Below are 26799 nucleotides of genomic sequence, written 5' to 3' on the forward strand. Positions count from 1 at the left end.
TACGTATATTTTGTTTAAAAAATTATGTTCAAATTATATATTTATATATATATTATATACTTATCATATGAAAATGCGTGAAACAAAAATTTAAATAAATAAAAACAACATATTTTTACTTGAAAGTTTCATAAATGCTTATGATTCATGTAAGATTAACACTCTAAAAAGAATTTGAAATAAATTTATAAACATTCTTCAAATTGTGTATCTTAAAATACAAGGATATAAATAGATGATTCAATCTTACATGTATCTACTTTTTACTCAAAATAAAAATTGATGAATTCAAATCACTTTCATTTCAAAATTACAAAAATAAATAAAAAATGCAGTTACGGACACTTGATTTAAAATTCAAACTTGGATTAACTGAAGCAAATTGATCGGAGAAGAAACCGACGAATCCTTCAGAAAGCGCCTTGCAATTACAAAATGCATGCTTTCACTGGGATGGTGTGCATCAAAGTATGCATGTTGATTTCTTTCCTTGCATGGTTCTAAGTTTGGAGCACATGGTCTGGTTTGATTTCTAAATTGATCAATGCAACAAGCTTTTTTTATCTGTAAAACCTGCATGCATACAACAAATAATATTTTACTTTTATTTGAATCCAAATATTTGACATATGAAAAAAATTATATACGCATAATCACTACACAAACCTCGTGCATACACAAAGAACTTGACAACATAAAGACTGAATCAAAGAAAAATAAAATTTGAAAAAAAAATCCATATTTGTACAATTTGTCTACAGAATATGTAGTACTGTTCTTAATCTCATGAATTCACAATATTGTAGATATTAAAAGAGTTCATATTAAAAGATAGATGGTAAACAAATAGATCCATTGGTTAAGTTTTTAGTTTTTACTGACAGTAGATAGAATAATAATCCAATAAACAAACTTGTTGGTGAAATTTTTAGTTTCCACTGACAATTGATAAGATAATAATCCCCATATATATAGTCTTAAATTTTTTATTATCATTTTAATTAAGGGCAAGTTGGATATACATATTATTATATTGATAAGCTAAGATTTTACTATCCAAATTAGCAAGTGGAAAATTATAAATTATTGTGAATATAAATTTAATTTATTCACTCACAATCATCAAATATAAACTTATGATTAAGGTATATAATTTTTCCTCTCTACGTAGAGCAAAATATTAATTTTAGAAATGGAATTACCCTTACCATGTGAAGCAGGTGATGCAAACACGTCTTCGTAAAACTTATAAAGATCTCCCAAAACAAACTTAGATCCTGGAAGGGTGGATTGCAAATGTGATAACAAAGGAGGAATTTGCTTGGTAAAGTTCAATATTCTGGTGTTCCTTTCCTCGTCACATTGTGTCGTCTTAGGCTTTAACACAACTATGTTACATGGTTGGCACCCGATTGGCGACACATTGTTCACAAAAAACTTGCGTGCTCCAAGTTGATAAAATTTCTACATAAAAAAAAAAAAACAAGTTTTAATTGTTAAAATGCTCGTAATTAATTGATAACGGATAGGGTTCGATTTATCATAAAAATAAGAGAAATAATTATAGATATTGAGATTTATATTTCAATAACATGAATCAACTGAACTAAATTTTGGGTTTTGTGATTTAAGATTTTATATACCAAAAAATGAAAGAACATAAGATATATTACCTAAAAAAAATCTCAAGATGATCAATGAAAGATACTTGTTAACATTTAAAATAACATGAATGACATGCAATTATAGTGATTTACCTGCAATCGGGTGGATAACTCATAGATGAGAAGTTGAGAATAATTATCTGCAGGATAGTTGGAATGTCTTTCGAAGTCCCAATATAAGCCAAGGTCATTGCTGCCGATGTGGAAAAAGAATAGTGATTTTGACATGTGTTGAGCAAAGCTTTCTGCGTTGCTCAATTGACCTTTCAAGTCTTCTGTTGTATTCTCGAACAATGCTATTTGTTCGTCCAAGCTTAAGACGTGCCCCTAATGTCAGAACATCACAAATGTTATGCAATTGAAAAGTGAGTTGAACTTTATAACCAATATGAACTAAAGAAAGTTTATGTCAATTGTATCTATAGAACAAATTCTTGAGGCAAAAGTATCTCACAAATAGTTGTACAATTGAAGGGGGACTAGGGAGAATGCCACCGGAAGCAGAGCCATAATTAACCCCAGTCCGGCCATTCTTCTTTACCTCCGGTATGTCCAGGGCTGAAGGAGGGAATGGCAAGCCGGCTACTTGAGCTACATTATTGGTGGTACAACTCATTGTGAACAGCATGTATGAAAACTAAAACCAATCAAAATTTTATTGCATTTCAATGCAAATTAATTTAATATATATGTGCAAGTATGTTTGTGTATGAATCAAAGGAAATACAAAATCTAAACCAAAATGAAAAGCAAAATGTCAAAGGAAACATGAAAAATTAATAGGATGAAAGTTAATAAGAAAATAATCTAGTTTTTTTTTTTTTTTCATACCAATGAAGTCGACTACGGTTCTTCCATTAGTGGCACGACCATTAGGCTTTCCATCAAAATCTATTCCATATGAAGTAAAATTTGACTTAAGAGATGTATTCAAAAAATTATTGTTTCCAGGATCGATAAAAGAGTCCCCAAACGCATAGAGAGCTAGTAAATCAATGGTGATATTCCCCAAATATTGCAAGAGAGAAGTTTGATTAATAGTAAATGGTGGAGGTGCGGCAACTACATCTCCAGACACAAACGAGAAGAAATGAAATAGAAAGCAAATGATGGAAACACAAATGGGGCATCTAAAATCCATTTTAATTCCTAGAATTTGAAAGAAAAAAGAACACTTGTTGGATTGAGAAGAGAGTCTTGGTAATTTTTTGTGATAAATCGAAAGAGATATTTATAATGTGGGTTTTTTTTTTTAATTTTTTTTCTGTTTGGTGTTTTTGTCATAAAATTCGTTTGGTTGTTTGTAACTATAAACCCAAAATCAAAGTTAATTTCTCATAATGATTAATGATTAAATGAATTATTCGCTAGCATTTTATCTAACCAATGGTTTATTACAATTTTCTTGATATGATCAATACAACGAAAAAAAATGGGATGGCATCTCAGCTTGATTAAGGACACTTGCAACAGAAAAAAAGCTTAAATTATGGGTACAGTGAGAATGAGATCTGCTGGACTTGAGCTGGTGGATTTATCAGACCAGTCAAAAAGAAGAAAAAGGTTAGAGGATGTTGGAATGAAGACTCTAAAACGCTCAAGTCAATATGTGTTATAGAAAAGAGATAGTAAATAGCAAAGAAGAGAAACTAGAGATAGAACAGGCTGAACAGTTCATGCTAGGTAACATTCTTACTACTTTTATTTTATATTTCATGGATGACGATTGTCTGCTTTGAAATCATATGTAGATGTTGATGACGTTTCCCGCAAAATATAACAAATATTATTGAATCCAAAGATTTTCATTGAATCTTTTATCGGAAGAAAAAAGGAACTTTGAAATTAAATTTTATGTGTATACAATTTCATAGGCCTCCATATTTTCTTATCACTCGCTGATAAAAAAGGAAGAAATATTGGTCATTGATCAGTATTACAGAGGAAGCAAGTATTGAATTGAAGTCCTTGATATTCGACAATATCATGGGATTTTTTTTTCCTTCTTTAAGTATGGAATGATGAATGCCAAATTAATTATAGGGGAATAAAATTGAAACGTTGTAATAATTATTTGAGGTTGAGTTTGAAAAGGACGATAATCAAATATCCAAATTAAGTTAAACCTGTAAATTATTAAAGTGTAATAAAAGCATCCGTTTCCTTTTGTTAGAAATGACATTTTTTAAAACTTAATTTTGTTAGTGTTTTATCATTGGAATTGCTTACTCTTCCATTTTTCTTTTTTTTTTTAATTTTTGAAAAATTTAATTGACTGAAGGATCTGCCAATGAACAATTCTGCCCCAAATGAACAATTCTCACCATCACATGCTTGGTCTTCTCTTCACCATTAATGTCAGAACTCATAACATAATGGTGTGATTAACAAGTTGCTGCAAATGCATTAAACTCTATAATTTGCAATTGAAAAACTCAATGCAACATTACATCCCATCCTATATAAGTACTAGCCATTGGCTTTCAAAACTTTAAAACCAATTTAGAAAAAAAAAATGGCCTTCACACTACTTTTTGTGTGTCTTTCTTTCTTACCCATAATTTCTTCTTATCTTTTAAGTTATGGTGGGGCTGTAGATAATGTCCTTCCACCACCATTATTGGGAAACACTGAATTTGATATACCAGCATTATACGTATTTGGTGACTCGTATGTGGATGCTGGAAACAACAACTTCATTCCAACCAAGTCCAGAGCCAACTATTTCCCGTATGGCATAGACTTTGGTGGCGCACCTACTGGCCGTGCCACCAATGGCAGAACGGTGGTTGATTTCATTGGTATGAATGTTCACTATTTTTCAGGGTCTATTTTGCTGCTCTTCTTAATGTTATGCCTCGTTTTGAACGATGCAGCCCATGTTACTGGCCTTCCATTTCCTCCTCCAATGCTTGGCATGTCAAAGGCTGGGAGGAAAAAAACTCTTACAGGAGTGAATTACGGGTCCACTGGTAGTGGCATACTTCATTCTCCCCCAATCGCGGAACAACTTTTTGTAAGCTACCTCTCCTTTGTTTGACATTTATTAATCTTTATATAGAAGAAGTGAATGTTAGATTCTGAAATTTCTGAAAGTTCACTAGTCAATGGTATTAATTGTTTCACTGATCACCTTCCAATATCAGGGGCATGTCTTAAGCTTCGAGGAACAAGTCTCCTTGTTCAAGAACACAATCATGGACTTGAAGGATCAGTTTGACTGTGCAGAAAGCTTTGGGTTTTATTTGTCAAAATCGTTATTTTTTATCCACATAGGAAGCAATGACTTGGGTTTATTCTGGGATTTGGGGAGACAATCCATTGGTGTTGAGAAATATCCTAAACTCCTCTCAGAAGAATTGTCCAAGCAGTTGCAGGTACATCAACATAACGACATACTAAAGCTGAATTGGATGCTAAATCATACATATTTTTAATCTTTTATGGACAGGCACTATATCAACTTGGTGCACGCAAGTTTTTTGTCAACAATGTGTCTCCACTAGGATGCCTACCCTTCAACATAAACAAAGTGAAGCCCAAGACACCATGTTTTGAGGAATTAAACAGGCGAATCTCTACCTACAACCTGCTCCTTCCAGGTTTACTAGCAGATCTGGAGTCCTCCCTTCCAGAATCTAAATTCATTCTTGGAGATCTTTTCAAGCTTTTCGAAGATGTTTATGCATCTCCAAGAACATATGGTGAGTTCATTGTCTGTTACATTGGCATTCAAAGTATTAAAGTACTGAATTACCATAAATTTCGTGCAGGGTTTAGGAACATAAAAGATTCTTGCTGCATTGATGTGAATCGAAATGGTACTGGACCATGTGCGCCCAACTTGGAGCCATGTCAGGACAGGGAAACTCATGTGTTTTTCGATCCCTTTCACATCAGTGAAAGAATGCATTTCATATGGGCGAGGACCTCCTTGAAGAGCTGGGCTAGCAAAATGTGAACTATCTTTTATTAGTGGGATAATGCTAAGAATGGCCTTAAAATACATTATATGTTCAATATGATATTTAAATTTTAAAAATCTCTAATTTAATACTTGAATTACAAATTTATTAATTAATATGATATTTACAGAATTATTTTTATGCCACATGTAATCGTTAGGGGTAAATATCACATTAATTAATTAATTTATAATTTAATTATTATATTAAAAATTTTTAAAATTTATATATTAATATTTCTCTGTAATTAAATGATCATTCATAACGATAACATTATTTTACTTTTATTTCAATAGATGGAGGCCAGTTATATTTAGTTGATGTGGAAGTAGCATAGCTTGTTTTCCCCTTAACTTAATTGAAATAAAACAAAAGATGTTTACCTAAGTTGAAATTTAAAGAGTTAGTTTCTCTCCTTAAAACAAAAGATGTTTATTTTTTAAGTAGCATTTATTTTGGACTATCAAATGCATTGAAAAAATAAACCGTTGAAAATGTTAATTTTTAATGTATTTGAAATTTGTCATTACGTTATCAAACATATTTTAAATTAAAATTAAATGCCAAAAAAATTTAGTTTAAATATCTATTTAGATTGCGTTTAGATTGAGAATTTTGAAATGTTGAAAAATTTAAAATAAAAACATTTTAAAATGCATCATTTAAAATTTTATCATTAGAAATTATTTTGTTTGGATAAATATTTCTTAGAACAAATTTACTTTATTGGAATTTGATGAGAAAAAAAATAATTATAAAAAATAATGATATTAAAGATAAAAAATATATGTATAAATAAAAAATGTAATATGGGTATCATTAGATTTATAAATTATATAGATATTATTAATAATATAAAAAATAAGATATATATTAGAGTTAAATAAAAGGATATTTATTTGTTTAGTTTTATATTTTATAGTGTGTCATGTGCAATAAAAAAAGAGAAGATTTGAAGAAATTCTAAAAAACCAGCTTTTAAGGTAGAATTTTAAGACGTCAAATTTCCTCTTGAAATCTCATCTAAATTTTGAAATTCTTTTTTATTTTTATTCAAATAAATGAATTCATTTTTAAACTTCCAAATTTTGATTGAAATAAAATTCTTTTTTAAAATTCTTCGTCCAAACACATCTTAAAGGTATAGAAAATCAAAATTGACCTATTACTATACATGCCTTGGCCAACTAAAAGGAAAGAAAGAAAGAAAGAAATTAAAACAAAAACAGAAGTTATACCCTGATATACAAAGGTTAAGGGACTTCACTTTTTAGTGATGAGGGCAAAACTGTGAGCCTAAAACCTAGACAGGGTTTCAAACGGAAACTCAATGCCTTGGTACATGATTGTTGATCGGAGGCTTCCGACGAGGCCTGTCGCGTCCTTTGTAATCCTTGTGTATCAAGTTTACAATCTCCTTAGCTGCCTCAAGGAGCATTTTTGATTCAACTCTATTACCAATGACATGGTTGGGTTCTTGAGTCACTGGTTTGTCAGAACTTGAAGGATGACTCTCCAAGCTGGCTTTAATTGACATTGCCTTGGACTCTTCAAGCTGCATTGAGTTTCGAAGATGGGATGGATGATCACTCCTAGGAATTCCCAAGCCAGCAAAATCCCTCGTCTTTGATTCCATCTTGTTCATTCCACTGACCTGGTTTTGAACATAAACTAATGTTTAATAGGTTATTGTAATATATGTGATTATGTGAATGCTACTTTCTTTATGCATGTGGATCTATATATGAAAATTTTCCCAATGGAATTCTACCTGATTATTTGCTTGATCTTGAAATTTCCCAATAATTTCAGCGTCATTGTTCTCCCCTGCATTCAAAAGACTATCCATGATGAATATAGCTTAATTTGACACTAAATTCAGTTTCAATTATATATGAATAAACATGATATCATGCAATCTAAAATGTAAGATTGCATTAAAATCAGAAGCATTTCAAGCATCATTATAAGCAAAAAAATTCCCTTTTGTAAACAACAAAAAATTTCCATTACATACAAGTTATATATGATCGATATTCACACATCCTTTCCAAACCTCTACCAAGCCTTTCTAGCTTGTAACTGTTGACAAAATGGGATCTAATTAAAATGTTTTTTTTTTTTTCAGTGCATTTGAATCAGTTATGCTCGGGAGGATGGCGTTTAGGCCCATGATAATCAGCACCAAAAGCTACAAAATCAGCTGTTTCAACATTAAGAGTACTACTAGTTTCGTTCCAAGATTTACATTTCACATTAAAAGCTCCCTTTCCTTCAAAATCACATTTTCCATCAAAGTGGTTTGCACCTGAATTCTTTGAAGCGCCAACCTCAAACCCTTGTTTTCCTCCAATCTCTACTACTTCATATCCTCCCATTTTCCTTCCTCCAAAACCAACAAGAAGTTCCTGCATACAAATATGCTATGACATAAGCCACCAAAATTTAAAAGATATAAACAATTTTATTGATAGATTAATACAAAACCAACCTTTTGAACAGATACAAAAGTTTCTTGATCACTAGCCAAAAGCCTTTCTCGAACTGTTTCCCCACCTGCAAACAATATTGAAACAACAGATAGTCTCAGCCTGGAGGGATTAGAGAGGATCATTTTGAGTAAATTAATGGAAAAGTTACTGCTTACTATACCTTGATAAGCATGCACTGAGCAGCTCTTGAGGGCATGCAAAACAAAGAGAAGCCCAAATATTAAGCCTGTAAACCTTATATGCAGCATCTTTGTGATTCTTTCCTTTGCTTGAGTATGTTTTCTTCGCTTAACAACTGAAAGAGAGGAAATCTGGAGAAACAAGAAAAGGGTTTTATGGAGAGTTCACCCCAAGTCAAAGTTAGGGTTTCGACACATGTCTAAATTAAATATTGATTCCAGTGAGAAATACAGAGATTAGGGAAACTGGCCAATAAAAGATTTACTAAATCAGGAAATATCCAATTTAAAAATGAAAAAAAAAAACTTTTTCTCTTCAAGAGTTTGAATGTGGTTTTAAGAGATGGACTGATCAGTCAAAGTTAGGGACAAGAGTGTCTAGTATTTTGATTGGAAATGTTGATTTTGTCCCTCTTTGCCTTCGTGAATGCAACGATGAACAAGATTCATGAGCTTTTGTTTTTCATTTTTAATAAAGTTAGGGGTTTTAATATACACCAATGTCATGGAAATCAGGAAAAAAAATAATTTTCAGGACCACAGTCCTGCAGGTAGGAGCTTTTTTTTGTTCATTTTTAATAAAGTTTTTTGAATTTTACAAAGACAAGTGACAGGTTTGAGCTTGTTTGTCATGACTCTGTCCAAGTACCAAGATGCCCTAAATCTTTGACTCTTCAAAGACAATCGATTTATTCATGAGCTGCAAGTTCACTAGACCACAGAATTTTCTGGTTTCTTTGCCTCCCCCCCCCCCCCCCCCCCCCCCAAAAAAAAAAAAAAAGAACAGAATTTTCTGGCATTTTTCAATACAAACTGGTATGATCAAGCTTCTATAATCTTCATTCTCATCATGCTTTCAAGCTTAACTAAGTCATTTTATAATCAGTTATTAGCTGGTATTTCTGACATATTTAAACTTGTAGCCCTGAAAGATGATTAGATAAAAGGGTCAGAACAGGCAAGTGTCTGAGTCACAGATTCAGTCTTCTGCTAAATATTACATATATGTTTCCCCTAGGATACCCTATGGTACCAGAGCTAGGCACATTTCTCATTTTTTCTTTTTAACAAAATTTCCTTTTATAGAAAGGCATGCATGCTACTTTTTGTTTATAGAGAATATTATGTATTGATGATTTTGCTCTGAAATTAATAATTGAGGACACCTTTTTCATTACATCACGTAGCCTGAACCTATTCAGGCAACCTGTAAGGATCGACAGAAGTGGAGATCGAGATGCCGAAGTTGCTAGACAATTACCATTGGCGATTACAAATTCTGTAACATATAAAAAGACTGTAAAGATAAGAGGGAGAGGAGGGTGAAAAAGAGCAACTGAGCAAGGGCAAGCAATGAAGCATGGTTCCCAAAGAAGCATGAGCACGAGCATGAGCATCAAAGTGAGAGCTTGAGGTAACATAGGCAAGTGATTATTGCATTGAATTACTAAAACATATCTTTAATTTAAAGTTGTACATATAAATTTGAGCATAAATTAATAAACTAAAATAGATTAGTGTCTAACAGTTTGGAACACGAGGGCTGTCCTCCAACTTGATGCTTGTGCCTGGTCACCTGATCTTGAGAAAAGTGTGACCTCCTTAATTACCCGAGTCGGTTCCATGGCGATTTAGTTCTCCAAATTAGAGAAAATGGATCAAAATTAACCGACACCAAGAACACCATGATCAAGTTCTCAAAGTTTCCAATCTCAAGAGGGCAAATCCATTTTCGTTTCAGGTGATAATTATCTAAAATCTTTTATAGGCTTAGCATAGTTGGTTCAGCCAGCAATATTCAAGAACCTAAAACCTGCACCTATCACAAAATCAATAAACCTCTTAGTTCATTTAATCTTTAGTATCTCTGCAACTGCTCTCACTTCAATGCAACTGTATATATTTTAGTTCCTGCTTTGCATCAAAATTAAAGCTGAAACATGCAAAAAATATTTCGTCTCTTTGCAAAATTTTCCTCTCTTTCAATGTTTTTTCACTTCCTGTTCTCTAACTTTAAAGAAGATTAAGCTTACAGAGAACACGATAAAGGAGATTTGGACACCTGGAAAACAGTATGGCTTCAATTACCAAAGCCATGTCTTTGATCTTGAAACCTGTTACTTACTGATAATCCACCAGAATGATATGTAATCCCTTTTAGTGTAAGGGAATTTGGGCTTTTGAGGTTTGTGAGAATTCCAAGTTCATGTGGCTGTGAGCGACTAATGTTGTCCTTTTGAAAAGCATTGCTACCCCAAAGGAGCTGATGTATTTTTGGAATTTCATTTTCAATTTTCAAAGAAGTAAAAACCTGCTTGCTTTCTTAGGACAATGTCACATGCATAACACTAAAGCTTAATTATATTAATCAATTTGATTGTAATGTTTGCTTGCCCACCAATTTGGACTTGTCATTATTTGAAAATCCAAGAAAAGATTCCTTTTAAATTGCCTTTTTGTTTCTTCTTTGACACCAAAAATATCTTTGTTTACAAGATTAATGTCTTTTACAATGAAATACCTTTGAATCTTCAGACTATCTGATCAGCCACCATGGCAAATTTGCCTCTCTTTATCTCATTGGAAAGTGCATAAAAGCACTCTTAAAAACTATAAGACATTTTTTCTCCATCTCAATTCTCAAACTCAGATTATTACATTTTCGAACTCTTTATCATTTTTCTATTCGAGTAAATTTTACAAGAAAAGATCCTACAATGTCCTACTCTGTTTCGATTAGTTTTTAGTCTTTAACTACTCAATTCAATCAAAGATGTTTCAGAATGAGGTATAGTAAAATAAATGCACGCTACAACAGAATCATTTACTTCTAGTATATAAAAAAAGTTAGCCCCTGCTAGTCCCAGAAGTGGTTGAGAAAGAACACTTCCGAGCTGCATCCTAATTGCCTCTACAGTAAGTAACAGCAGCTTCCAGTTTAGCTTACAGACACTATGTTTAATGAGAACCTATCAGCTTCTTTTAATCAAACATCTATACTTTGATTTGCAACATGGTCACAAAGCTGAAAGAGTTAACAACATTGAAACTCCAATGTCTACAAGCTGTGGTGAAGACAGCGCAATCACATTAATTTGGCCATCAGGATATAAATCAACAGGCAAGGAAGTAAAATAATATTATGAAATGAACTTCCTATGTGTATGAAAAGGCTAGTGCAAAAAACTTTCTTACAATTCTTCCCCAAAATTCAGTCCCATGATATACACCTTCAAGAAACCCTCATCTAGTCATCAAAGTACAGTTCTGCCCAGTGTCAATGTGCATCATTGAGTCCCGATATGGAATGATATCACCAATTGTCTAAAAAATCTCTGTGATAGAAACAGCTTCAAAGAGATACTCCAAGATGCTGATGCAGTAGCAAGAACACAATCCACCAACAAGTGAGAAGTAATTCCAGACAAATATGTGCAGGAGAGGAGAAAAAGGATGGTGCAAAAGAAGATACCATCCCTTTCTTACAAAAGAAAGAAGAACTTGCTGCCTGAATGTTAACCTCTCAACAGCCAATGAACACAAATCTCCTGGGGCAAATCTTCCAGATTAGTGGACGGGGGCATCAAATCTTGGCTCATAGAAGCAAACCTGACTATTGTATGACTGAAGAGCACGGCCTGCAATCCAAGACCAAACCTTTCTATCCACATCATAAAGGAGGCCCTTCCCTTGGTTCCAAGATGTGAAACAGATAAGATTGTCCTGTCCAGAGCACTCAAATCTCTCAGCTGATCGCCTCAACAAAGCTCGAAAATACTTGGGTGGCATTCTACTTATCTCCACCCACATAATCTTAGCATGGTCCAATTCCCAAATTCTCATACTCTGTAGAGTACTATACATACCAATTCTTCCAACCAGAAACAGGCACTTTTGTGTCCCAGCAACCAAATAACCATCTAACAGAGATCTTGGGAACTTTGCTGGAATATGCTCCCAACATCCAGAGTCCAGTCCATACATCATCAAGCCAAGTGGTGAAAGGGTTTCCAAATACAACCTGGAGTCGCAATATGCCATCTTCGAGGAGCAAAGATTAACCGCGGGCATTATCTGGTGGACTGTCCACTTATCAATCTTTGAATCAAAGACTTCAGTGGGCAGCAACTTATCACCATAAATATCACTAGTGGCTATAACCTTAAATGATTTGTCTGTTTGATCCACAACCATAATCAACTGTCTTTGTTGGTTATAATTCATGCTTGGCAGTGTTCTCCAAGTTTGTGTAAGAGGATTACATAATAAAGTTTTGAAAGTTAGACCATCAAGTCCAGAAAAGCAAACTAGACCACCTGAAGAGCCAACCAACCAGAAGGCCCACTGGGGCAAAAAATTGAATGGAATTCTATACCATGTTTTTAATAGCAAGCTAAAAACGGAGCATTGTGGAGTCTGTGAGCTCTTCCAAAATGTAAGTAGACAAGGCCCATGAGATGGCACTCGTGAGTGAAACTTAAGAAAACTATTATCTTGAAGTATTAACTTCCATCTTTTACAAACTGAACGAAGCCGGAATATCATAAATGGGGGAACCCTTGCCCAAATCTCATTCAATAAGTCCTCAGGCAACGTTGCCCATATGTTATCTTCCATTTGAACATCAGGATGAACAGCCTTACCAAATGTAGCAACTGTTTCCTCATCTAAACCCCGCGGTTTAGTTTTTATCACCTTCTGCCTAGAAGGACTGGTGTTCCTCAATCCTACACGACTCGACGGACTTGTATTCCTCGACCCACCACCCGTAACAGGTGACACTTGCTTAGTACAACTCTCCTCATCATGAGAAGCCCCAGTTTTCATCGACTGGGAACTGGATGCTCCAGACCCAGATTCAGATGATTCCCCAGCACCTCCCATAGCTATTAACCCTAAGCAACCCAATGTTGTTGGTTTTTCATAAAATCCAAGTTTAAAACCCAAAGACGCTAGTTTTCAAGGTCAAATAATGAATTCTAGTACCAAGCAGATAATTCCTTAACACATTCCATAGCTACTAATTCTCGAAACCCTAAGCAACCCAATTTTGTTTCTTATCTTAAAAACCAAGCTGAATGCCCAAATGCAGGATTTTTACACCCAAAGATCCTAGCTTTCAAACATAAAACAATGAAATCAAGTACCAAACAGCAAATCACAAAAACCCAATCAGAACAATAAATTTCTGAACAATACCAGCACTGTGCTTCTGTTAAAAAACCCAACTTTTTAATCAGATCCAGGCATGATAATCTTGTAAACAGATAACTATGAATCAAAGAAATGATGGAAGCATTGAGTTTAAATCAATGAGATGATAAAAGAAAACATAGAAAAGTTTGAATCATGGAGATTATTGAGATAGGTTACCTTAGATTCAAAGAATTCATCTGAGTTTTTTGCTTGGCGAGGAGAAAACTTTGTCAAAGAACTAAGGAGAAGTAAAAGTCTGGCATAGAAATGAGAGCAACTAACGTCGGGAGTAAGGACTTTCTATATTTTGTCATTTTTGAGAAAAATATAAAATTTCAAAATGGATTTTTAAGTGAAAAAATGGAGGCCCATCTGGTGATAAGTAAGAGAGACCGTGCCATTGGATGTCCAATGAAGACATGACACCGCAGCAAACTTGGAATTGATTGGTCAATGACTTCAATGGTTATGTCAAATGCTTAACACTAATGTCCCCACTAATCACTCTTTTATCAATGGCAAACGTTAGAAATTATTGCAAACATTTCTCGTTAGTAAGTCACAAGTATGGATCCAGGGCAGTTGATGAGGAGGTGTTGAAAAATTAGACAGATTAAACTTTGTGATTTGATTTGGGTATTTGGTTTGTTGTTGCCTTGTTGAGTTCCACTAAATTGTTTCTGCCTGGTTGTTGAAAGTTTTGTTAGAGGATTGTTCTTGCAGATATGGTGGGTGGGTCTGTGAACTCCAAAAATTATCCTACCTTTCAATTTTTAAGATGAAAGTCCTGTTTTTCTCAGATATGGTGGCTCAGCCTGAAAACTCCTATCCAAGGCTCGATTGAAGTTCGATCTGATAGGCAGCCAAATCCATGAACAGATTTATCACAAAATTCGATGTAAAAATTTCTAAATCAGAGGTTCTAAGTTTTAACTAACGAGTTTAAGGTAATGTACTTATACATAAAATAAATATAATGTAGAGCAATTCTAAATTATTTGACAGTGTTCTCTGGTAAGATTATTTTTTTTGTTACAAGCCTGTTTCTGTTTCATAAACTTTGAACAGCATTGCTCATTCAAACAGAAGGAAGCTTTGTAGCTACAGCCATATTGCCAGGAACCAGAAGAATTTTAGTTGATTCATTTCTGCTTCTAGCTGTGTATGTTTCCACCTGTAGCAGGATTTCCTGTTTTTAGATAAATAAAATTTTACCTTATCCCCCAAAAAAATGCCAGGAGAAAATAAAACAGTGAGAAAAGTGGAACAATCTATATTTAAAACATCTCTTATGCTATTGGTCATCATTATTTTGAAAAACTGGAATTCAAAAGAAGAGATTAGAACATTAAAAAAAATGTATAAGATGTGAAGCTACTGCTTTAAAAATTGATTTGATCGGAGATTTTGCAGCCATTAAGCATTGCAACAGATATTTTGGAGAAACTAGAGACGTTATACCATAAAAATTGCAGGAAAGGTATATACTAGTATGATCACTTGAATGGATTTCAACTTACCTTTGCGTTTGGAATAAATTTGATGGAGTTGGATCTCCTCAGTGGCTCAAAACCAACTTTCAGTCTAGATACAATGCAGAAAGCGGACATTTGATCAAAAGAAATCTGATAGTTTTAGCTTTTTATGCTTGTGTTCATCTCCATCATCAGGGGAGCTGAAATTTTCACTGACATTGTGTCCAGATCCCTTTTCAATAATAAGGCCATCATTGTCATTCATATTATTGCCATCTTCAGTTATTGATCCTCCAAAATGTAGACTGTTGGCATCTGACTTGAGGGAAAGCGAATTCGGATCAACTGGTGAGTTGGGTTGAATCATATCAGGATCACAGCTCTTCTCTTCATCTGGGATAATTGGCAAATGAGCACCACTACTTGATTCAATTCCCTCAAGTCCTGGTTCCATTCCCTCCTCATCAGAGCTGAAATTTCCTCCGGATTCAATCATGTAGTCATTAGATCTCTTTCCATCAACATAGAATACATGAGCACCACATTTCTCCACCTTGATATCATCCAGGGGGATTTTTTTATATTCATCTCTGATGGAGAATTTAAACAATGCCTCTTCATAATGCTTTTCCTCCATTAGCATTTCGCTATCAAACAAAATTAACACCCGCTTGGAAAACTCCAAAGGCGTTGATTCATCATCATACATTGGCCATTGCCAATTAATTTTGAAATTATGATAATCACCGGATTTGGTTTTTAGTTGGTATTCACAGTCAACATCAAGACATAATTTATGAGAGCGTTTGAGATCAACCACCATGCATAGAACAAAACCAAAGAATCTGCCACACCTATCGGGGCCTAAATTGGCGATTACTGATGAATTCGTGCTCTGATACTCAAAGCTTCCCGAAATTTCACTTCCAGGAAAACAGCAAACCACTTGCCCTTTATAACCATCTGGATCATAAACTTCCTCTGTCAATTCCTCTGCCAATTGCTTTGCTATGCATTGAGATCTGAACATTGTACTTGCCACAATGTTGTCGATTGCATCTTGATCCAGGTCAAAGCAATCAGAGAATATGATGCATTGCCATGTTTTACTCTCATGGGATGCACATTCATATTGATCCATGCGTGACACATTTTTCAATGACGTGCAGCCCTTTGCATCAAGCCATCTTAGACATGGTGGAAGCTTGGAGATTGATTTAAGGCTCTTGCAGTCTCTCATATTCAATGTGCAAAGGCTTTTAAGCCTTGAGATAGATGAGGGAAGTTCTTCTACTTGAGTGCCATCCAAATCTAATTGTATTATGTTCTCTGAGACGTTCGGAAATTTGGTGATGTTCATGCAACCAGAGAGATCGATACAATCAAGGGTATCTAACTTAACGATACTAGATGGTAGATTTTGAATGTTTGAGCCACTCATATCTAGATATTCAAGTTTATTCAGACACCCTATCAATGAAGGCACTTCTTCTATTTGAGTCTTCCTCAATCCTAAACTTCTTATGCTTGTTGGAATTTCTGGAAATTTGGTGATTGGGCACTCACGTATATCCAAAGAGCTCAGGGATGTCAAATGATGCAGGCATGGAAGATCAGCCAAACTTCTGCACTCCCCGATTGTTAATTTTTCAACATTTATAGCTTGTGACAGATTTGAGATCCTTATCAAATTTTGGCAATGTTTAAGATCAACCACTTTCAAGTTCACGAGATTCTGAGCAAGATGAAGATAAAAAATAACTAAATTAGTCAAAAATTCAAAGTCTCTAATGAAATGGAAAAATATGAAACAGAAAACTAACTATAACTAAAATTAAGTTACCTGGTTTCCATTCCAAAGTTGTTCCATATTGCAGTAAGTTAATTTCAATTCAACAAGGTTTTCTGGACAAAAATTTGATGGCAAAGATTTCAAGGGACAATACTCCCAATGAAGATACCTTAGCTCATCTGGAAGAGATTTAAGATCTTGATTCAAAAGCATCAATTTGCTCTCCTGTTGATCACTAAACAAATTATAATAGAACCTAATAATTCTAAGATTAGCCATCTTTTCGAAAACCGAAGGAGATAACTGGAGCACACCGATTTGAGCCATGTTTAAGGATATTCCTTCAATTGATTCAGTCCCCTAGCAATCAAAAGCAGATTATCAAACATCAAGATAATAAATTTACTGGCCAGAAGTTAATTTTTTATCAATATGATACATTAAGAAGAAGAAGGTATATATAAATGCAGTAAGCTCTTACCTTGTTACTTTTTAACACACGATACACATCCTCAGGACTCCATAACCTACTGCGTTTACCAGGGTACTTGGATTCCTGGCGAACAATATCCCAACCCATTTCTTGTACCAAATCATGCATCGAAAAGGTGTTCATCATTGAAATATTAACCAGGCACTTATCCATTAAGTTGCTTATTCCAAAATAGGCACCTCTGTAACAACTTTTTAGCAATTTTGTTACATCGCCTCTGTCTTTCCCTTTAAAGAAGCATGCGATATCAAGAAATATATTCCTTTCCAAACGGTCCAATCCATCATAACTGATCTTCAGTATGTTAAAAATTTTGGGTTCAGGATATTCCTTTAGTTTATCCAGTGCACTTTCCCAGTATTCTCTTGGTTTTCTGTATAGTGTAGGACCCAAAACTTTAAGAGCAAGTGGAACGCCTCCGGCATATTCCACAAATCTATCTGATAGATCCTGACAATCACCAACTGGATACTGTTGCTTGAAGGCATATTTAGAGAAGAGATGAAGAGAGTCATCCTCATTCAACCTCTTTACTTCGTATATCGAATCAACTCCATTCTCGAGTACTTGTTTATCTCTAGATGTTACAATGATTTTACTTCCAAGACCAAAATGTTTAACACCCAAACGTTCTATTTGGTCTGAATCATTAACATCATCAAGGACAACAAATACTCTTTTACTGCGAAGCCTGTCAAGGATCAAAGTGGATCCTATAAAGCGAGTGCCGATATGGATTTGTTGTTTCAATATTTTTGAAAGAAGCTCATCTCGTAAAGATTCCATGCCTTGTTTTTCTAATTTCTCACGAACATTCAGAAGAAAGTAATGATCATCAAACAGGGGAGAGACTTCATTATAAACAATTTCAGCAAGAGTTGTTTTGCCTATTCCACCCATACCACAAATTCCTATTATACAAGTTTCTTCTTCAGGAATTCGTAGCAAAGATAAAATTTTCTTCTTTTGATCATCTATTCCAACAAATTCTTCAGAACTATTCAGAGACTTGCTATTTAATTTCTCTATAACATCTTGAACGATTTCCTTAATGTATGCAGGTTCCGATCTAGCAAATAATTTAAGATGAAAGTTAAAAATTAATTATTTTTCCATAAGAAATATATATATATATATATTCAGCATATACAATTCGATGAATAAGTTATAAGTTTGAACCGGAAAAGTTGAGGCTAGAGAGAAAAATCTATTACATAATAGAAAAAGAGCATAATAGAGATCACATCTCTTGTAATTATAATTTATAGAACCATATTCTACAGGTGGCAATTGGACAAGTACGGTGATTCGAATTGATATGCTTCCAAGTTTGGATTCGATTTGAATTGTTTTGAATTTTAAGCACTTTCAGATTTATATTATTTTAAATTCAAACTTTTTTAGATTCAAATTCTTATAGGTTAGAGACATCGAATATGAAACATTTCAGATGCAAATTAATTCAAATAAAATTTGTTTCGAATTCGATTGATATTGTATCAAAATTGTTGTCATTTTGGGTTATTTCATATTTGAATAATTTTAAATTTAAATTGTTTTTTGTTCTGATGACAGTGGATTCGAATTGAGGATTTAAATCATTTTTTGAGATTCAAATTTTTTTTCAAATTAAGATTTTTGACTTTTTTTCCAATTAATTTAAATTGAATCGTGTTCGATCTAAAAAAATCAGGATGATTTTTCAGATCCGGTCAAATTTTAGCAACTTTGATTACCAAGAATTCATAAGGGTAAGAACTCTTCCCGGTTGAATGTACATTTACCCTTCCAGTTTGATCTAATTGCCCAATAATTTTCAACCAATAGAAATCTAATTGATTTCATTCAAAATTTTGAGTCAAATTAATATCTAATAACAGCAAAAATCAAATGAAGGAACCAAAAAAACTAAATCATCAGGATAAGATATAAATCAAATGGAGAAGATGAAGAAACAGTTACCTGTCAGAGAAGTGTCCCACTATATGCCATCCTTTCAATTTTCCTATTTCAGTAAATGCAGCTTTCCATCTGTTTGCATCATCTGGGTTATTTATTAGATGTTGATCGAAAGATTTTTTAAAAGTCCCACCATGTTTGCGCACATCAGAGGGATCAACATGGTAGAAGATGGGAACCACATCCTGTTGTTGAGCACGCCTGCATTCCATGATCTGGAAGAGCTCTGTCAAGCATGATTTCGAAGAAGCATAGTCTTTGGATAAGATGACTATTGAGATCTTTGATGCTGCGATTGCTTTCAATAATGCTGGAGAAAGTTCCTGTCCTTTTTCCAGTTTTTCGTCATCGAAGAAAACTCCAATTCCCTTGTCTTCCAAAGCTCTGAGAAGATGGCTGGTGAAGTTATGGCGAGTGTCCTCACCCCTGAAGCTCAGAAAAACTTGATACATTGATCGACGAGAGGAGGAAGACGAAGAAGCCATGGAAGCGAGGGCCAGCAAAAGTCAAGATCACCGAATTATGTTACTTTTTAAACCTGCTTCGCATCTTTATACTTGTACAATTCATTCAAAAAAACAATGGGCTAAGAGAACAAAAGTCAAACAAATTCGTCTGTTTGCAACCAATTTAAATTATTACCCAAATTAAATATTCTTTTATGCTCCGCGTCCGCGTGAGGCATACGTTTTGGATATATACTTTTTATTTGTGAGATACAACAGCCAAAGGGAAGTTTCAAAAGCGTGAGATGAGAAGGAAGTTTCCTACACGTTTCCAGGACGATTTATGATCTCAAACAATGCCTTAATTCCTTGAATTATTCCGCCAAGAAAACAATATTATAGAGCTTCGTGCAGTTTATTTGATTTGTTTATTCAAGAATCTATATTCAAAACACCTCTCATGCTATTGGTTATATATATATATATATATATAATTTTGAAATATCCTATTACAAAAGAAGATACTGAAACATAACACAGAAATTTACAAAATTTTTGAAAGATACTAAGACATATGAAAGAAATTTACAAAATTTTGGCACCCAAGTTTCCAGACTTTCTTTGAATACATCGAAATCTCTTTCACCTTCTGCCCAAATTCACAAAGAGAGTTGTCTTTTACAACAATTTGCCCTGTGAAAGAACACAAATGAAAGATGGGGACGAGGAGGAGCGAGTAAGAAGCAATAAGCAGTGATAATAAAAGTATAATAATATGATATATATATATATATATTAATTATTGAAATCCACTTACCTAAGTTTGCCGGAGTTGGAGTTGAACATGATCCAGAAGCCAGAGATTGTTGAGAAGAGAGAACATTAGTCTACATCATCAGAGCCAAAACTTCATTTGTACTTGGTCAACCGACCTCCTCATAATCAACTGGAGAGGGGGGTTTGATCATATCTGGCTTGACTCACCCTCAGAGTTGATAATTATTCTTTCTGCATTCCCATAGAATATATGAACACCACATTTCTTCACCTTGAAACGATCGAACCGTCCGTTGTTAGAGTGACCTTCGATGTAGAATTTAAACGAGGCCTCCTCATAATTCTCGTCTTCTTGAAGCATATTGTCATCAAACCAAATGAAGACGTGATTGGACTGAAAACGTTCGGGGTCTTGATCATCCACCCGATTATATTCCCATATACTTTTGAAATGACGATGATCACCGCCTTTGGTTTTTAACCGAAATTTGCAGATAATCTGAATAATCTCAACATCATGTTCATCACAATCAACCACAACACATGGAACAAAGCCCCAGGATCTAACACCCTGCCAATCTGGATGCAACTTGACAGTTTTTGAAGAATTCGTGCTTTGATACTTGAACCTTTCTGAAATTTCAGAGCTAGCAACAATTGCTTCAACAAATTCATTTCCTGGCTTCTTCTTTACCCATTTATTTGCCATGCAATGAATTTTGAGCAGTGTATTAGCCACAATGATCTCAACAGCATTTGGATCCAAGTTGAAGCAATTACCGAATCGCATGAGGTGTATGAGAAAAATTCCTCCATAAGGTGTATATTGGAATTGTTGTGCTCCCGATACACTTTTCAATGATGGGCAATCGTATACATTTAATTCTGTTAAACCTAGTGGAAGCACTGGTACAGACTTAAGGCTCTTGCAACCTTGTAAATAAAGAGACGTTAGAGTACTGGGAAGCTGTTTGACGCTCGTAGGAAATTCCACTAGAGTTGAACAGCCCGAGAGATCAAGTGATCGAAGAGATTTCAACTCAACCATACTGTCAGGTAGAGTTTGAATCATTGACCCACTCAAATCCAAATGGATAAGTTGATCAAGAAACTTGATTGACTCGGGAACTTCTCTATTGCATTGTTGGTTAACTTCAAGCTCTTCAAATGCTGTGGGACCTCAGGAAATTTCTTAAGATTGCTACAAAGATTAACATGGAGGTTAGGTTCAAGAGATACCAGATGAATCATGGACGGAAGTTCAAGCAAGCTTTCACAACCATCTACACTCAGTCTTTTCAACTTTTTTGCTCGTGAGAGATCTGGGATCTTAGTCAGATTCTTGCATCTCTTAAGGTCGATTACTCTTAAATTCACAAGAGTCTGTGCAATGAAAGTGAGAAAAAAAATGATTAGTTTAACATCTCTTTGAATTGTACAGAAAAAGGAAACAAATATTAAAATTGAAGAAATATACCTTAATTCCTTCCCAAAGTTGTTCAACACTGCTATCAGGTAATCTTAGTTCAACAAGGCATTCTGGCATAAAATTTGATGGGAAAGATTTCAATGGATAGTACTCCCAAGAAAGATAGATCAGATCATCAGGAAAGCATTCAAGACTATGTAGAGAAAGACTAAATTCGCCATTTGAAGAGTATGGAGGGTTGTAGAAGTTAAGAAATCTTAGATTTGGCATCCTTGTAAAGACTGTTGGAGATAGTTGTATTTCACGAATTTGAGAAGCATCTAGAAAAATGCCTTTCATTACTTCATTTTCCTACAGTGATCAATGGCAAAAAATTAGCACAAAATTAAATACATAGGCATCTAAAATTTTAATTTAGGAAAAGGTTAATGTATTCAGCTTCTTACTCTCTGATGTCTGAGAACTTTAAAACCATATTCAGAGGCCCACACTCTACTACGTTCCCCAATGGGTTCCTCCCTGACAATATTCCAACCCATCACTTGAATCAAATCATGCATCCACAACTTATTGCCTTTTGCAAGAGTTAAGAGGGTTCTATCTTCGAGGACGGTTATTCCACAAAGAGCACCGTCATAATAGCAAACATCCAGTAATTTTATTACATCTTCTTTATCAAATCCTTTAAAGAAACATGCAATATCAAGAAATATGTTCTTCTCATCATCATCTAATCCGTCAAAACTAATCCTCAGTGCAGTATCAATTACCTTATTAGGAACTTCTCTAAGTTTATTTAGTTGACTCTGCCAGTAATCTGCTCTCTTTTTATATAGTGCTCGACCCAAGACTTTAAGAGCAAGTGGAACGCCTTTAACATATTCCACAATCCTGTTTGATAGATTCGGAAAATCAGTGGGAGGAACATTCTGCTTGAAGGCATGCTGAGAGAAAAGTTGAAGGGAGTAACCATCATTTAATCCTTGAATCTCGTACGTACTATCAACTTCATTCGTAAGGACTTGTCTATCTCTAGATGTTACGATGATTCTACTTCCAGAACCCCAGTGATCATGACTAATAACTAAAGTTTCGAGTTGCTCCGAATCACTAACATCATCAAGGACGACAAGAACCTTTTTCTGTTGGAGTCTATCTTTGATGACAGTGGATCCTACTGTGGGAGTGCCTATATGGAGGTTTTTTTCTTCTAATACTTCAGAAAGAAGTTGATCTCTTAGAGACTTGATTCCACCAGATTTCTCTGACTCCTCTCTAACATTGTGAAGGAAGCAACAACTTTGAAACTGATCTCGAACTTCATTAAAAACAGCTTCAGCAAGAGTTGTTTTGCCCAAGCCACCCATTCCCCAAATTCCTATGATGCGAATGTCTTCCCCACCAATGCACAATAATGATTTAATACGCTCCATCTGATGATCAATTCCAACCAATCCTTTAGACTCATATAAAGACATGCGATTTAGCTTCTTTATAACATCTTGAACGATAAGCTCAATATATTCAGGTTCAGATCTAGCAAAATAATTCAAAATAAAAGTTCAAAATTAATATACAATACCTCTTTTGTTCATAAAAAAAGGGAAAACAAACTTATCTAACATATACAATCGAATCAATGAATTATAATTTTCAACTGGAAGTTGAAAAATAAAGTACAAATTAAGGACCCCAAAAAATTAAAAAAAGATAAAACAAAGGTAATTTATAAATCCAAGAAGTTGGAGAAATAGTTTACCTGTCAAAGGGGCCTCCCTCTATATGCCACCCTGCTAAGCTGCCTACCTTAGTAAAAGCAACTTTCCACCTATTAATTACTTCATCCGGCTCCTTTTTTTGGTGCTTGTCAAAAGAGCCTTTAAAAGTCTCAGCAATTTTCCGCACATCGGACGGATCGACATGGTAGAAGATAGGCAGCACAAGCTGTTCGTTAGTAACCTTGCATTCCATGATTTTGGAGAGTTCTTTCAAGCACGAATTTGAAGAAGCATAATCTTCAGATAAAACGATGATTGAGATTTTTGATGTTGCAATTGCTGCCGACAGTTCTGGTTCAAGTTCCTTTCCCTTTTCCAGTTTTTCTTCATCGAAGAAGACGTTGATTGCCTTGTTTTTCAGATGTTTAAGTAAATGAGCGGTGAAACCAAGGCGAGTGTCTGCACCTCTAAAACTCAAAAAAACTTGATATGTTGGTCGACAAGAGGAGGAAGAAGAAGCCATGGAAGTAAGTCAAAAGGAAACAGAAGACAGCAAGGTTCGAAGCAAACGAATTGCATAACGTTCTAAACTCTGCTTCTCCTCATTTATATTTGCACATTTGGTCCGAAGGTAAATAATAATAATAATAAAATACATAACTGATCACTCAATTACCAAGGTGTTTTTAAAATGATAATTGAATTATAAAATTTTTTAATTTATTAAGTGTTTTCTTTTTCATCACACATTTATCTTTAACGGCATACTTATATGATAATATCAAATTAAATGTCAAATATCATAGATTACTGTCACATCATTTGATCGGTTACGTGACATTACTAATATAACATTATAAATTTTTTAAAAAATAAAGACAAAGTATACTTCAATCACTTAACATTTTAAGTATTTATATCTGGTCATTCAACTTGAAAATTTTACAATTTGATCATTGATAAATAAGTTCTCAAAATTTTTAAAAAATAAAAATAAGTATTTTATATTTTTATTACATGAAATTTAATTATAAATTTTATTTTATTGTAATTATGCCATTTAGATTTGAAAAATGGATGAATATTATCCCTTTGATAAAATTACTTAAATATCATTATTTCATATCTTTGTTATTCAACCTGTCCAGATAAATTCAAGTAAGTTATAATTATAATAAAATTCATAGTTTCAATTTTAAGCAATAAAATATTAAGAAAAATATAGATATAAACTTTTTGTAATTAAAACTTTAATATTATGGAATATAAAATTTATTAATATTACATTTGTGAAATTTATTAATATTTTGCTCTTCATCGTCAGCGGCTCATTGATATTGTAAATTTATAATTATTTGCTCATTAATATCTGTGAAATTTTAATATAAGAATTATTTTATCTATATTTCTTTTAATTTTTATTTACATGAAATTAAAACTATAAGTTTTCATTATAATTAGAATTTTGATATTATGAAATATGAAATACTTCATTTATTTAGATTAACTAAATAACAAAATTTTGAAGTAACTTTATTTTAACAATTTTGACAATTGGATAATATTCTCTCACTTTTCAAATTTAAATGGTACAATACAATACAAATTTTATATTTTAATTTCCTACAATAAAAATATTAAATACTTATTTTTAATTTTTTATAAAATTTGAGAATTTATTTGTTAGTAACAAAATTATAAATTTTTAAAGTTGGATAATCTTAATAGAAACTTTTAAAAATTAGTGATTAAAGTGTACACGGTATTTATTTTTTCAAAATTTATAATATCATGTCAATAATATCGTATAATCTCTCAAATAAAATGATAATATCACGTGATATCTGATGGTATTATCACATCAATATATTATTATAGATTAATGATTGGATAATAAAAAATATTTATTCAAAATTTAATGATTAAATTAAAAATTTTATAATTTTATAAACATTTTTAAAATACAATCATAGTCAAGTGATTAATGATTTATTTTTTAACCAAATTTATCATAGTTTAATTATGTAATGTAGCAAGAAAAACAAAAAATAAAAATTTTGATAAATGATTCTTAAGCTCTCAATGCTTGGGTGGCTTTTTGTATATAGAAAATTACCCTACGCTGACAATGATCTTCAAACTGAGCCCTGCAACTCGAAGCCCTCTAAAATTTAAGGATTACAACAACACTCTATGTGACAAAAGAAATAGAGTGAAAACAAAATAGCAAATGAAGAAACAAGTGACGAAATAGAGAGGAAAGAGAGTGAAAGTGAAGAGTGAAGCTACGATTTGGGTTACATAAGTATTATCGTTTCTTGAAATTTGAAATCAACGTATTCGAGTGGGGACGAAAAAGAGAGTAAATTATTTGGTGGCAATTTTTTTAAATTATATTTCTGCTTGGATTAATTCTTTTGTCAAAGTCATACTTCAAAACATAAGTTGATTCGTTTTCCAATGAATATTGTATTATATATCAATAACAATGTAATCCGAAATACAAATAATGAACGATATATTTTTTTATAATTTATTAACTTAATTATTTTATTTTAATTAATAATTAATTATAATGCAATTAGGTGCACACTTCTTGTCCAATTTCAACATTAATTTAATTATGTAATGTACCAAAAAAGACAAAACTAAACATTATTTTGATAGATGATTAGCATTCTTTATATTATTGCCTACTTGATTTGATAACTTGATCTTCATACTGATCTCTTAATTATGAACCTAAACCCCTCCAAAATTTCAGAATTACAAAAGCACTATATTCAATAAATGAAGAACCAAATGACTAAATAAGAGAGGAGAGAGAGAGAGTGAAGGTTGAAACAGAGGCATCGGAACAATTTGGCTTATTATAACTACGAAATTGTTGTTTCTTCAAATCGACTCAACACCAAAAGCGGGATGAAGAGATGATATTATTTTATGGTGGCAATCTTTTTTTAAATTGTATTTCTGCTTGGATTCTTTTGCCAAAAGTCCTATTTCACGGCAGGAGTAGTTGATATGTTTCCGGGTTTAGATTATCAGCAACAAATAATTTTTTCTTATTCAACTACCGTATTAAAGTAGTTTTCTTCGTCAGGCTCAACCAAAGTCAGGGAAAAAGACAAGATGGAGGGCACAATATTTAAAATATTAATTGAGCATTATAGCTTACAACGTAATGCAATTATCAGTAACTATTAATTAAGGG

General features: G+C 33.4%; 5 protein-coding genes and 2 pseudogenes across 9 annotated transcripts; 1 reads left to right on the forward strand and 6 right to left on the reverse strand.

The window, feature by feature from the left end:
* Window positions 1-1713: 1713 nt before the first annotated feature.
* Window positions 1714-3069, reverse strand: LOC111283606 (GDSL esterase/lipase At2g03980-like). Its single transcript, XM_089757982.1, has 3 exons — window positions 2496-3069; window positions 2119-2255; window positions 1714-1991 (listed from the first exon to the last, which is right to left on the reverse strand). Exons 1-3 carry the CDS (start codon window positions 2803-2805, stop codon window positions 1719-1721), a joined length of 720 nt encoding a protein of 239 aa, XP_089614108.1. The 5' UTR covers window positions 2806-3069; the 3' UTR covers window positions 1714-1718.
* A 1415-nt stretch (window positions 3070-4484) lies between these two features.
* LOC111283607 (GDSL esterase/lipase 7-like) lies at window positions 4485-5625 on the forward strand. The gene is made up of 3 exons (XM_089757849.1): window positions 4485-5041; window positions 5116-5368; window positions 5438-5625. Exons 1-3 carry the CDS (start codon window positions 4772-4774, stop codon window positions 5623-5625), a joined length of 711 nt encoding a protein of 236 aa, XP_089613975.1. The 5' UTR covers window positions 4485-4771.
* A 1136-nt stretch (window positions 5626-6761) lies between these two features.
* LOC149519833 (uncharacterized) lies at window positions 6762-7500 on the reverse strand. Its single transcript, XM_089757985.1, has 2 exons — window positions 7401-7500; window positions 6762-7283 (listed from the first exon to the last, which is right to left on the reverse strand). Exons 1-2 carry the CDS (start codon window positions 7476-7478, stop codon window positions 6957-6959), a joined length of 405 nt encoding a protein of 134 aa, XP_089614111.1. The 5' UTR covers window positions 7479-7500; the 3' UTR covers window positions 6762-6956.
* A 40-nt stretch (window positions 7501-7540) lies between these two features.
* On the reverse strand, window positions 7541-9023 carry LOC149519834 (uncharacterized). 2 transcript variants are annotated; one of them, XM_089757984.1, is made up of 3 exons: window positions 8282-9023; window positions 8121-8185; window positions 7541-8037 (listed from the first exon to the last, which is right to left on the reverse strand). In XM_089757984.1, the coding sequence occupies exons 1-3, from the start codon at window positions 8367-8369 to the stop codon at window positions 7768-7770; spliced, it is 423 nt and encodes a 140-aa protein (XP_089614110.1). In that variant the 5' UTR covers window positions 8370-9023; the 3' UTR covers window positions 7541-7767. The 2 variants fall into 2 exon arrangements, with proteins under 2 accessions (XP_089614110.1, XP_089614109.1); XM_089757983.1 differs by having other exon boundaries at window positions 8121-9023.
* A 2087-nt stretch (window positions 9024-11110) lies between these two features.
* Window positions 11111-13780, reverse strand: LOC149519835 (F-box/kelch-repeat protein At5g15710 pseudogene; annotated as a pseudogene). Its single transcript, XR_016341116.1, has one exon. The product of XR_016341116.1 is annotated as an F-box/kelch-repeat protein At5g15710 pseudogene (transcript).
* Window positions 13781-14384: 604 nt separating this feature from the next.
* LOC111283411 (disease resistance-like protein DSC1) lies at window positions 14385-24108 on the reverse strand. Of its 3 annotated transcripts, XM_089758825.1 has the most exons (6): window positions 23627-24108; window positions 23347-23403; window positions 19219-19665; window positions 17245-18325; window positions 16815-17123; window positions 14702-16706 (listed from the first exon to the last, which is right to left on the reverse strand). In XM_089758825.1, exons 1-6 carry the CDS (start codon window positions 24106-24108, stop codon window positions 15111-15113), a joined length of 3972 nt encoding a protein of 1323 aa, XP_089614951.1. In that variant the 3' UTR covers window positions 14702-15110. The 3 variants fall into 3 exon arrangements, 1 of the variants encoding a protein (XP_089614951.1); XR_016341114.1 differs by lacking the exons at window positions 23347-23403; window positions 23627-24108 and adding an exon at window positions 14385-14685 and having other exon boundaries at window positions 15017-16706; window positions 19219-19835; XR_016341115.1 differs by lacking the exons at window positions 23347-23403; window positions 23627-24108 and adding an exon at window positions 14386-14670 and having other exon boundaries at window positions 15017-16706; window positions 19219-19835.
* LOC111283608 (disease resistance-like protein DSC1) lies at window positions 20211-23300 on the reverse strand (annotated as a pseudogene).
* Window positions 24109-26799: the final 2691 nt, after the last annotated feature.

This window comes from Durio zibethinus, chromosome 3 (assembly GCF_047325235.1).
Source record: "Durio zibethinus cultivar Kanyao isolate XHJ-2024 chromosome 3, ASM4732523v1, whole genome shotgun sequence".
NCBI classification, from domain to species: Eukaryota; Viridiplantae; Streptophyta; class Magnoliopsida; order Malvales; family Malvaceae; genus Durio; species Durio zibethinus.

What these genes read in the sequence shown, in the direction of transcription:
- LOC111283606 (XM_089757982.1), bottom strand. Translation starts at nt 2,805, where the DNA reads ATGGATTTTAGATGCCCCATTTGTGTTTCCATCATTTGCTTTCTATTT. An exon ending in AACCGTAGTCGACTTCATTG is followed by an intron (nt 2,256 to 2,495) that starts GTATGAAAAAAA and finishes CCAATAATGTAG; the next exon opens with CTCAAGTAGCCGGCTTGCCA. An exon ending in CTTCAATTGTACAACTATTT is followed by an intron (nt 1,992 to 2,118) that starts GTGAGATACTTT and finishes TTCTGACATTAG; the next exon opens with GGGCACGTCTTAAGCTTGGA.
- LOC111283411 (XM_089758825.1), bottom strand. Translation starts at nt 24,108, where the DNA reads ATGGCTTCTTCTTCCTCCTCTTGTCGACCAACATATCAAGTTTTTTTG. An exon ending in GTTATAAAGAAGCTAAATCG is followed by an intron (nt 19,666 to 23,346) that starts CATGTCTTTATA and finishes TCGTCGATCAAT; the next exon opens with GTATCAAGTTTTTCTGAGCT. An exon ending in AACTTTGGAATGGAAACCAG is followed by an intron (nt 16,707 to 16,814) that starts GTAACTTAATTT and finishes CATCTTGCTCAG; the next exon opens with AATCTCGTGAACTTGAAAGT.
- LOC149519833 (XM_089757985.1), bottom strand. Translation starts at nt 7,478, where the DNA reads ATGGATAGTCTTTTGAATGCAGGGGAGAACAATGACGCTGAAATTATT. An exon ending in AAGATCAAGCAAATAATCAG is followed by an intron (nt 7,284 to 7,400) that starts GTAGAATTCCAT and finishes GTTCAAAACCAG; the next exon opens with GTCAGTGGAATGAACAAGAT.
- LOC111283607 (XM_089757849.1), top strand. Translation starts at nt 4,772, where the DNA reads ATGGTATTAATTGTTTCACTGATCACCTTCCAATATCAGGGGCATGTC. An exon ending in AATTGTCCAAGCAGTTGCAG is followed by an intron (nt 5,042 to 5,115) that starts GTACATCAACAT and finishes TTTTATGGACAG; the next exon opens with GCACTATATCAACTTGGTGC. An exon ending in TGCATCTCCAAGAACATATG is followed by an intron (nt 5,369 to 5,437) that starts GTGAGTTCATTG and finishes AATTTCGTGCAG; the next exon opens with GGTTTAGGAACATAAAAGAT.
- LOC149519834 (XM_089757983.1), bottom strand. Translation starts at nt 8,369, where the DNA reads ATGCTGCATATAAGGTTTACAGGCTTAATATTTGGGCTTCTCTTTGTT. An exon ending in CTTTTGTATCTGTTCAAAAG is followed by an intron (nt 8,038 to 8,120) that starts GTTGGTTTTGTA and finishes ATTTGTATGCAG; the next exon opens with GAACTTCTTGTTGGTTTTGG.